Source organism: Lathamus discolor, chromosome 8 (genome assembly GCF_037157495.1).
Source record: "Lathamus discolor isolate bLatDis1 chromosome 8, bLatDis1.hap1, whole genome shotgun sequence".
NCBI lineage: Eukaryota > Metazoa > Chordata > Aves > Psittaciformes > Psittacidae > Lathamus > Lathamus discolor.
Genome location: NC_088891.1, coordinates 1,846,656 through 1,858,185, shown reverse-complemented (window position 1 = coordinate 1,858,185; position 11,530 = coordinate 1,846,656). Strand labels below are relative to the sequence as shown.

The 11,530-nt window shown below is 50.2% G+C and overlaps 1 protein-coding gene across 1 annotated transcript in view; it reads right to left on the bottom strand.

Moving 5' to 3' along the window:
• Positions 1-3,794: 3,794 nt before the first annotated feature.
• Positions 3,795-11,530, bottom strand: part of ITGA11 (integrin subunit alpha 11) — a 45,014-nt gene continuing 37,278 nt past the window's right edge. Inside the window, exons 21-30 of the mRNA XM_065688408.1 lie at positions 10,767-10,865; positions 9,432-9,508; positions 8,287-8,376; positions 7,051-7,141; positions 6,832-6,945; positions 6,023-6,109; positions 5,727-5,837; positions 5,250-5,345; positions 4,977-5,090; positions 3,795-4,755 (exon numbers count right to left, since the gene is read on the bottom strand). Coding sequence (XP_065544480.1) covers positions 4,684-4,755; positions 4,977-5,090; positions 5,250-5,345; positions 5,727-5,837; positions 6,023-6,109; positions 6,832-6,945; positions 7,051-7,141; positions 8,287-8,376; positions 9,432-9,508; positions 10,767-10,865 — 951 coding nt within the window. The 3' untranslated portion in view covers positions 3,795-4,683. The remainder of the gene's footprint in view (positions 4,756-4,976; positions 5,091-5,249; positions 5,346-5,726; positions 5,838-6,022; positions 6,110-6,831; positions 6,946-7,050; positions 7,142-8,286; positions 8,377-9,431; positions 9,509-10,766; positions 10,866-11,530) is intronic.

Sequence of the window (11,530 nt, the reverse complement as noted above, 5' to 3'; positions counted from 1 at the left end):
TTATTGATGGTAGCAGGAGTGGTTTTGTGTTAATACCTTAGTTACTGGACTGCTCTTATCTCAACCCATGGGGTTTACATTCTTTCCATTCTCCACCCCATCCCTCTGGAACAGGGGGTGAATACGAGGGGCTGCATGGTTGTGGGTTACCCTCTGGGCTTAAACTATGACAGTTGCTGGGAGCTGACTTAGTTAAAATTAACCAGTATAGAAATTGTATGTATTACAGGAAAAAGTCGTCTGTTCTGTGTGTGCCACGTGCTTCAAACAGAGCCCTGATGCCTCCCTGCTGCTTTTTACACTTGTGAAATAGGAAGATTGAGCTGAGCTCTTAGGCAGGAGCATTTCCCTGTGAGGGTGCTGAGGCGCTGGCACAGGGTGCCCAGAGAAGCTGTGGCTGCCCCATCCCTGGCAGTGCTCAAGGCCAGGTTGGACACAGGGGCTTGGAGCAAGCTGCTCCAGTGGAAGGGGTCCCTGCCTGTGGCAGGGGTTTGGAACTGGAGGAGCTTTGGGATCCCTTCCAACCCAAACCAGGGATTCTATGATTTATGGTTCGTGATGTGCATGTTAAAAATGAATTGATGGTTCTGATGCAGGAGAATGGGGGGAAGGAGGGGATAGGGCTGAGCACCTGACACAACTCGTACTGCTTGCTGCATGACAAAGGAGTGCGTGGACTGGCAGTCACGTCAAGTTGCTGTGTTGCTGGTTAAGGCAGTATTTCCTTGCACTGTTGTTTTAACTCAAGACCTGGGTTTGGCACAGATACTCCCAGGGGTGTGTTCTTGTGAAATACCTGTATAAAACTGTTCCTGGAACAAACATGCGTGCTTGAAATACCTGTTGGTAATAATAAGGTGAAGGAAGCTGCTCCTCCCCAAATTCTGCCTTTTTAATAAGAAAAAGATGTTACACCAGATGATCATGTGGAAAAGCTGTGTCTCCATCCCTTGCTGTACCTTGTTCTTATCCTTTCCTGCTTTATTTCTGCGTTGCAGGGTATGTGCTGAGGTTCTGCTTTGTCCATGCTGCTCCTGAGATGATTTCTGTATGTGAAGACCTGAAAAGAGACGATGCTGTTATCCAGAAGCAGCACTCGGACTTCTTGTCAGTAGGTTGCAAAGCACTTCACAAAGACGGGGAGTGCAGGAGCTGATGTTAAAGCTGCTCCTGCCTCAGGTGCGGTCCCTGGGCTTCATCCCGGTTCCTGATGAAGACAGGTCCCTGCTTGCCTGTAGCCCTGGGAGGTGGTGTCACGGACGTGCTGTTCTGCTGCCTTCACTATGGCAGTGAGAGCTCTTGGCCAAAGGATAGGAAAAAAACCCCATTGGGTGCCTGTTCCTGCACGCCTGTGGATGAGCAGAGTCTAGCTCAGTTCCCGGTGTCCCAGGACCTTCCCTCTCCTTAGTATGGAAATTCCTCTTTCAAGCATTAAAAGCTGAAGGAGAGTGTTTGTGGAGTTATTTAAAGCTCTTGGTAAATTTCCCTACACACCCCACAGGTGCTTCTTTCACTGGGAAAAGGGGGCAGAGCATCCCCTCTGCCAGGGATGATGTGTGTATGTGCCCATAGGGGCTGGTCTGTTACTTACAGAGCTGGTTTGGTGCATGGATATGCTGTTGGAGAGCAAACAGGCTTTATAAATACCCCTTGCCGAGGCCAGCCTGTGCTCGGAGGGATGCTGAGCAAATCCTCATCCCTGCTTGCCAGCATCTCGGTCCCTCTGTCCAGAGGGATGCAAAAGGGCAGTGCCACCGCACACAGAGGGAGCTGCAGCTGCCATTTAAAATGCTCTTATCATTGGGTCAGCTCTGCTTAAATTGTGGTCCGTAAGTGGTGGAGAGAGCCCTTGGATGTCCTGGCATCATGCAGCTGCATGAAGAGCTGCGTTTTTCACTTATTTATTCCATAGACTTCTGCCTCTCTGTGGAGGGAAATGCTGCTTAGCCCTACCCCAGAGCCTCAGCATCAGCAAGCAGGGTTAGCAAAGAAAACCACTGCTTGAAAACAGATCACTTGTTGAGTTTATGAACTGAAGTAAAGCTCAGCTGCTTTGCCTGCGCTGACTGGAGTTCAGTTGGTACAAGCTGTTGGTGTGAGTGGCTTTAACCAAGTTCTCAGTAATTACAAACCCTCTTTATGTTTTTGGAGAAGCACTGATGCTTTGACACCCGTCAGCCCACGGCAGGGGACAGGCACTGGGCAAAACCACTGCTGCAGGCCCTGGATGCTGCTGGGCAGGAGGTATGTGGATATGAACAGTATAGACCTATGTGTGTATGTATATATATATGTATATATATAGAGAGAGACACACACACACACCTGTCTTATATACAGCTATGCTTTATATACACACAAATACATAAGCATATGCACACACACATATACATTCACATGCACCCACACATATACATACGTGTGCATATATATGTGTGTGTATATATATGCACATGTATATTTTTATATATATATAAATATATATAATATATATATTTTATATATATATATATTTTTATATATATATAAATATATATAATATATATATTTTATATATATATACATATATATATGTGTGTGTGCACACACATATGCAGAGAGATCTTGGCTGGTGCAGGGTCCTCTCTGACCACGGCTTCCTATATTTAGAGGCTGGAGATGCTCTCTTATATACACACACACTTACTGATACACGTATGCCACAGACATATATACATGTACACATACACATAGCTACATGTTCATACACAAACACATATATGTGAACACACACAAGCTGTTGCACCATCTTGCCAGTGAGCCTGGTTTCCCCAAACTGGAGGGTATATATATATATTACATATATATGTGTGTGTATATATATATATATAAAAAAAAGATATATATGTGTATATGTATGTATATATATATTAGATACATATGTGTGTGTGTGTGTATATACACATACAGACATTTATTTCTATATATAGAGAGAGAATACATAATGCATACATACACACAGACATGGATTTCAGCCCTCACATGTGTCTCTGGATCTGGATGGCAGCAGGAGGCCTCCCAGCACCCCCATGTCCTTGGAGGATGACAGATCCTGCCCAGACCTTGCTGATCATCAGCTCTTTTCCTTGCTGAAGGTCAGCACCAAGGGCTGAGATGCTTCTGGCTAAAGCCTTGAAGCAAACACACACACACTCGGTTGGTTGTTTCCTGGCAATAGACGGTTGGAAGGACGCCATTGGTATCCTTGAGCATCCTGCTCTGCGCTCCCAGCAGTGGTCAGGGAATTGGGTGAGCGTGAAGAGAGGGAAGAAATAGATTGGGGAAATGTGGTCTCTTTAGGGCTATGGGAGCTCTGGCAGTGTCAGCATTGCCCTGGATTCATGGAGCACCAAGCACCCACCCTGGTACCCACCCTGGGATTTCAGCTCTCCGGCATGGCCCTGCACTCCGGCCGGGCCCCCTGGGGCAGCCGAGACCCAGATCAGCTGGAAACTCCCAACATGAACAATTCCCATTGAAGGTGAGGATCCAGCAAGTTAAAATCAGCGGGGTTTTAATTCCCCTCTATGTTATACACTGCCAGGGGCGGATGCGGGAGCACACCTTCCTCCTCGCTTATCCCACCTGCCAGCATCCCTTTATAAACAGCCTGGAAAAACCTTGCATCCCGCAGGAAATAAGTGGAGAAGCAAACCTGAGCCCCATCCTGATCCGCTGCATCCCAGAGGGGTGTGAGCAGTCTAATTCCCAGCCCTAGAACTGGACAGGCACAGAAGGGAAGCAGAGACTCTCCGTTCATTAGAATACTGTATTTGAATCCTTACAAAAGACTGGGTCAGGATTTAACACAGTTCATTACCCTCCGGGGGCCCATACGCTGCTTTCTGGGCATCCATAAAATTAACGTTAGCATAAATAATCCTGTTTGTTATGCAAAAAGACCGATTTTTGTCAATCCATCAGCACCGCTCCTCCCGTGACCCCCCCCGCTATGTACAGCTATAATACATGAGTGGGCCCGTGCTGGCCACGAGCTCTTCCAAACTGCTCCCTTGGAGGGGTTTGCTACAAACTGCTCTTTGGGTTTAGTTAAAAAAGAACCGGATTTGGGGCTTTCTCCTTTGTTTGAACAGGTAAATGGGTCTGGAATGAGTATGTACAGCTGGGCGCGGGAGATCTGCAGTAAGGTGCTTTAATTTGCTATCATTTGTATTCAGTGCATTAAGAAGGCAAATCAAAATCTCCGCCTAATCGCTCTGGTTAAGGAACGCAGCGCAGTTTGGGAGCCGTGGCCAGCAAAGCCCAGGGCTCTTGCTACAGCCCAGCCACGAGGATGAGCAATCCCCGTTATTTAAGGCTATGAAAGGTATTTGCAGCCCCGAGGTTTGCCCCAAGTGAGGGGCACGGTCGCTTCGGTGGCCCCTCGGTCCCCGCGCCGCTGCCACCTTGTTGCAAACCCAGCTTGAAGCTCCTCTCGCATCGGGGTTTTGGGCTGTGTCAGGCTTTGGTTTGTCTTCGATTCGGAGCTCTTTGGGTGGTTTCACACCAAGGGCCGCGCTCTCAGCTCGATGCAAACCCAAGTTCAGCACCCAAATCCCTCGGCGTCGAGGTGAACCTCGGCTCCGTAACCAGCGAGGGGCTGGGAAGGGGCATGGAGGGGATGAGCTGGTGGCCCTGGCAGCATCATTCCAGCCCCTGGGTGCTGCGCTCCCGCTCTGCCGCCCGCCTGCGGCTCCCGCTTTTAAAGAATCCAAGCTGCAGGAATCAAAGAGGAACAGAGGGAAACCCCACCATTACTTCAGCTGGCGCCTGGGAAGCTCTTCTCTTTCAGTGGGATATTGACAGGAGGTTTAGACCCCGAGTATAAGTAACATGGAGGCAGGAAGAGGGTTGGTTTTGGCTCAGGGACACAGAGCTGTGGGGCCAGGGGGTCCCTCCACACATGGGGGTCTCCGCTGAGCTTAAGGGCTGCTCACCTTCCAGAGCGCGAGGACGAGCAGGGCCAGGAGCAGGAGCCCTCCGAAGGTGCTCCCCAGGATGATCCAGATGGGGATCTGGGATTCCTCAGGCTTGGAAATCTCAAACGTTATCTGCAGGGAGAGAACATCACACTGCACTGCTGCTGGGTGCAAGAGCAGGAGCGGAGGGCATCGGGGATGGTCCAGAGCGATGGTGGGGATGCTGAGCATCAGCACAGGGTGTCGCAGCATTCCCGGTGCTCCCAATGGATCCGTATGTGACCGTCCTACCTGGCGGCTGGGATCCTCTTCCCGGAAGATGAAGGGGCTCCCGAAGCGTCGCTGGAGAGCAGCGTTCAGGGTGAGCTTCAGTGACTTGAACTTCAGCTGCACAAAGAGATTCTGGACGTGAGCATCAGAGACGGGAGAGGACCCAGCGCCCCATCCGGGTGGTGTTACAGCCGTGTGGGCTGCTGCGTGCTGCATCAGTGCGGAGGACGACGCGGGGCAAGGAGCGTGGTTAAATTACAGCCAAGAGGACTGACTGGGATTGAACACCACACAATGCACGAGGTGTTGGATGCACACCCCCATAGAATAAGCGGTCTTTGAGGACACAAATCACCCCACACATGGCTGGGCTCCCAGGAAGGGGAAAGCAATCACAGGAGAGAGGAAAACCCCAGCCAACACATGGGTTCTTTGTGGTGCAAGGGCTCCTTTGGGGGATTTCTCCTCAAAAGCCACATCTGCCTGGGGAGGGCTTACTGCTTTCAGAGACTTCATCCACAGGCTGCCACGCAGGTGCAAGCTCAGCTCCTCGTTGGGGGCTAATTTCACATTGCAGTCGATGGAGACGACGTCGGAGTTGCTGTGGTTCTGCAAGGGGAGAAGGTTGGGATGTGGGAGAAGGGGATGGAAACTCTCCGGGCTTCCCCCTGGCCCTCACTGAGGGGCGCGGGAGCTGAATCCCATGGGATGTCCCTGTCCTGAGGGATTTCTCTGGGGTTCGGGGGCATCAGGGCTCAGCCCCGGGCTGGGATCAGGCCCATTGAGGTACACACCAAGTGAGGGGTGCGGGACAGGTCCTCCATGCCCGGTGTCCTCTGGTAGTCAGTGGTGTTTCCCCACGTGTTGCAGGTCGTGTTTTCCTGTAGGAAAAGCCAATGGGTTCCAAGCATGGGGATGGGGACCACAGTGGCCACCTCCCTGCATCCTGCCCCATGCACCCATCCTGGGCTTTGCTGGTGCTGGGGTCACTGCACCACGAGGTCCCAGCCCAAAGGAGCCCATCCAGCATCCTATACTGCAAGTAATTCCCATGCTTTGTGCCTCTTCCCCAGCACAAATCAGCCTGGCACTGATCCCATCCAGGATGCCAGCCTGTGTGCTGGGCTGGCACGGGGGCTTTGGCAGAGCTGCTATACAAGACACCCCCAGTGAGGCCAAATCCATCCACGAACACAGCACCTCTATTCCAGGCTCTTTCCATCACCAGCATGTGAATCCCACATGGCTGCAAGAGGCTTGGGATGCCCCGGGGTCTGCTCCTAGCCCTGCGTTAGGCTGCTCAAGCCTGCAGTCCATCCCAGGCACAGCTGATGCTTTCAAGCCCCTCAAGAATTCATTGCATTGGATACAGGTCTAGCTCAGGGAAATACTTGGATTCAACCCTTTGGCTCCTACCATTTTCCATGTTTCCAGCCAAATGCATACAAAGGGAGAAGTCCAGGCAGGGGCCAAGGCTGCCGGTGCAGGTGTGAGCATGGGGAGGGGGGTTGCAGGAGGATGAGGTGATCCATGGGCTGTCCCCATTCCCACCTGGAGCAGAAGGGCCCCACATGTGCTTAAATGGGGTGAAACCCGCTCCTACCTGGTCCACCAGGAATTCAGTCAGGAGCAGGAGGCGGTTGCCTGCCCTGGTGGCCACGGGGACGGTGAGCTTGATGGTCACCCCCTCCACAGGGAAGAAGCCCAGGTTCTGCAGCTGCGAGGACAGGGATGTGATGGGGTGCCAGCATCCCATGGGATTGGGATGAGCAGGGGGACCGTGGCACATCCAGTGCTTGGGGTTGAACCCCCTCCGCCTTACCTTGAAGGTGCAATGAAAGGGGGGACCGATGCTGTCGTATCTCTCCAGGGAGCTGTTGGATCTGATCTCGTAGTAGTCCAGGCTCGATGCTCTGTCGTGACAAAGGACCACGAATCGTGAGATGAGCCCGGAACAAAGCAGCCCTGCACCCAGCACCGGCAACTCCAGCCCCTCTGCAGGGAGATTCCCTAAGGAAGGGGTCCTGTGGCCCCTTTTTGGATGGAAACCATCGCCTGGCTCCACCTCGTGCAGAAAAAGATGCATTTTCCTGCTGGTTCTGCACGATTTCCCCTCTCTTGGTAGGTTTTTTCTCGCCTTTTTAATAGAACAGAGACACCCAAGGGCCTGGTCGGAGGTTTGAACGCTGTGTAAAGCAGAGGAGGTAAAGCACATCTCTGTTTAGCAGCTGGAAAGGAGGCAAAGGAGCCAGGAGCATCCGATGGGATGTCATGGAGCACGTGTGATGGGATGCTGCTCACCGGTGTCCTGACAAGGGGCACAGACCCCCCCCAGATTGTCCCTATTTTCTCCCCAAATTTGCCCAAATTTGATCTGATTTGATTTGATTTTATCCTCCTGTGAGGGTGATGCTGATATTTATTAAATTGACACCCCCCCTGCCATGAATCCTAAGTATTAAAGTGGTTTTATTCACAGTGCCCCATTGCCTCTAATGTAAAAAATAACTAACAGAAGGTCTCCCAAACCTACTCAGATTTACAGCAAAGCAGTGCCAGGAATGTGCTTCTGGGGTCCATGGGGTCTACTTATAATCAGGGTAATAAATCTGTGCCTTAGCTCCTGCTCTCCTTGGACCGACGATGCTCTGCTTTAGTTACTGTTGATGCCCAAACCCTCCCGCACGTATCCCTAAAGCGGGATGGCTCCTGGCCCAGACACTGGCTCCTAACACGTGTTATGAACATTATTACCTACAATCAGCGCTTTTTCCCCCTTAAATTAATTGCTTTCACACCTATTTAATAACACTTGTGCATTTAAACGTTACGGCAGCGCAGCACCGCATTGCTCATGGATGAGTTTTATAAGGATCGGCTGAGCAGGATGCCCTGGTCTTATGGTTCCTTCAGCCCCTTTTCTAAACAAGTCCCCCCCCAGTTTAAGCTCCGCTTGCACTGGGCTCTGGTCGAACACAGCTCCCATGGGTTTTCCCAAAGGACACCCTGTGAGCCATGTCCCAACCCCATGAGCTCCATTCCCGTTCCAAACACGCACCTGGTGAAGAGCAGGTCGGCTTCGTACTTCAGGTGGAAATTCAGGTGGGCAAAGTTGTCCTCCTTGGTGCTCTCCTTCTCCTCACTGTCACTGAAACAGCAGCAGAGCAAAGGGGGGGTGAGGCAGGAGCCGGCTCCGCTCTGATGGATTTGGGGGGGATCATAGGAAGCAAATGGGGAAGGGCTGAGCTTTGCTTTGTGGCTGAAGTGTATCCTAGAACCATGGAAAGGTTTGGGTTGGAAGGGACCTTAAAGCTCATCCAGCTCCAACCCCTGCCCCGGGCAGGGACCCCTTCCACTGGAGCAGCTTGCTCCAAGCCCCTGTGTCCAACCTGGCCTTGAGCTCTGCCAGGGATGGGGCAGCCACAGCTTCTCTGGGAAGAAATAATACATAGCATGCAACTACAGATATAGAATATAGAATATAGAATACAGAATAGATAATAATAGATAATAATATATGGTATTTTATATACACACACATATGTATATATACATATATATACACACACACTCACATCCATATATATATATGTATCATGGCTTAGATACAAAATATATAATCTATAATTACATATATAAATACATATATATAATATATAATATATAATATATAATATATAATATATAATATATAATATATAATGGATAATGGATAATTATATATGATATTTTATATACACACACACATATATATGTATATATACATACATATATATACACACACATGCACATCCATATATATATATTTGTATCATGGCTTAGACATATATAACATATAATATATAATATATAAAATATAAAATATATAGTAGATAATAGATAACAGATAATAGATAATTATATATGATGTTTTATATATATACACATATATATGTATATGTACATACATATATACACACACGCACATACGTGTGTGTATATATATGTGCGTGTATATATATACACACACACGCATGCACATATGTGTGTGTATATGTGTGTGTGTGTGTATATATATATATGTATGTATGTAAGTATCATGACTATTTCCTGAATAAAGCCTCCAGCATCACCTCTGGCTATGGGAGAAGGAAACCCAGTGCCGGCATGCAACACCCAGTGATGACCTCGCAAGCACACGCAAGAGAGAAAGCGACCATTAACCTGCTGGCCACCAAGTAGATCTCCAAGCTTTGCAGGAAAACGGACTTGCTGAACTCAAAATCCAGGCGAAAAGCGACCTGCGGAGATTGGAGAAAACATTAGGGAAGGGACAAAACACCGCAGGACCAGCTAGGAGCAGAGTGGGAACCCTGGGGATGGGAGCATCCCCCTCATCCCACCGGCAGGAAAGAAGAGGCCACCCCGGGGCTCGCAGGCTTTGCTCTCGGCCGCACACACTGCATTGTGCCGCTCTGAGACTGGAGGAGCGAGCAGCCCCCTCTTTGGAGGAGGAACCCTGCGGGGTCCTGCAGCGAGAGGCCGCTCGCTCCCCCCCCGCATGGGGCAAAGCCAAGCACAATAAAATGTGATGGATGTCCCATCTGCGAGAGCTGCGGCACTGACCTCACGCTGTCTGGGGCTGCGCAGCTGAGTGCAATATTAAAGCTCCCGCTGCTCTTCAGGCCGGATTTCCATTTCCAGCTTGTCTTTGTTTTGGCAGGACCTGGACTACCTGATGCCACGCAGATGCATTCTCAGCCCCCGTAGGTCATGGGGAGTCGGGGCTGCTGAGCTCTTTGGAGAGCCACAGGCATCTGAGAGGGATTTTTTGGGAGCTTGAGGTGCCTGGAACTCATCCGTGTTATCAGGCTTCTGACAAGGAAAGGCTTCACACAGACATGGGGCGGGGGGGGCAGAAAGATTTTCCCTTCATATTCCACTTGTATTGGCTGCTTTTCCCGAGGGGGTGCAGGACCAGATGGGATTTCACACCAAGCTCCTGCAGGGATTGGCATCTTCCCCCTTTTCCTTCCCCACCTTGATGCTGCATGTAATGCTTGCAAAGGGGTTTATGGCATACAAAAATGATGCTCCCTGGACCTGGGCTTACCCCAAGTGTTAGGAATTACTGTAGGGAGGATGCTACCAGCCTGAGGGGGCTTCGAGAAGGGTCCAGAAGGACCCTGGGTATTCAAAGCAAAGAAAACCTCTCATGCAGGGAATGGTGCCTCATCCTGTGAGGAAGGAGCTCTGGGAAGTCAGCATCAGTGGTTTGGAACCAGCATTACATTGCTCCAAAGGACTGAGTCAAATCGTTTGACTCAGAGGAGCTGGGCTGGATTTTGGTGCTCTCCTACCATCAAGGCAGCATCCTACCCATCCCAGCTTCCCTAATGTGCCTTCCCAACACCCACAATGGACAGAGAAAGGGTAGAAACCAACCATTTATCCTTAAAAATCCTATTCAAAGCCCCCCAGCCCAAAATTAGATGGATGGATACAGCCCTGCAGCCATGCCAGGGCTCTTGTTCCATGGGTAGGAGGGAATAGCTTTACCTTGGCCTTGGCTCGGAAGAAGGGGTAGCTCACATTGCACATTTTCTTGTTGGGGTTCTTGTCCTCAGTCATGCAGTCGATGTTGATGTCCGTGTCATCCTAAAATGGGACATCAAGTGTCAATGACACCGGCCCATAAAGAAGCAGCAAACACACACCCATGGGGCCCAAAACAGGCTTTAATATCTGGAAAACGCAACAAAACCAACCAACCCCATGGAATCCTTCCCATCAGCTGCATTGGCTGAAGCCTTGTGTGGGATGGTTTAGTGTGAGGTGTCCCTGCCCATGGCAGGGGGGTTGGAACTGGATGATCTTGAGGTCCTTTCCAACTCGAACTATTCTATGATTTCTAGGGCCATTCCTGGAGAGGGGCATTTCGAGCGGGCAATTTCCATCTTTCCTATTTAAAGCCTCTTTAGACATTTAACTACAGCAGCGAATGAATGAATCTGATTATTCTGGGCACTGCAATTGGGAAGAGGAGTATTTTCTGTGAGAGAGGAGTCCCAGGGAAGTATCAAGGATAACAAGAGCCATTGTTCTGCATGGCCACCAGCTAAGCACCAATATTGGCTTTCCTGGTCCCAACACTTACGCTCCTGCTGCTTGAATGCCTCCCAGCCAGGCTGGGGAAGCTCCTGCCCATCACAAAGCCCAAGCACAGGCTGGGGTGGGATGGGAAAACAACCCCGCTCTATCTCAAGCTGTAACAACCCCACAGCAGGCTGTAACCTGGTTGTATGCAGAGTTCCATCCCCATC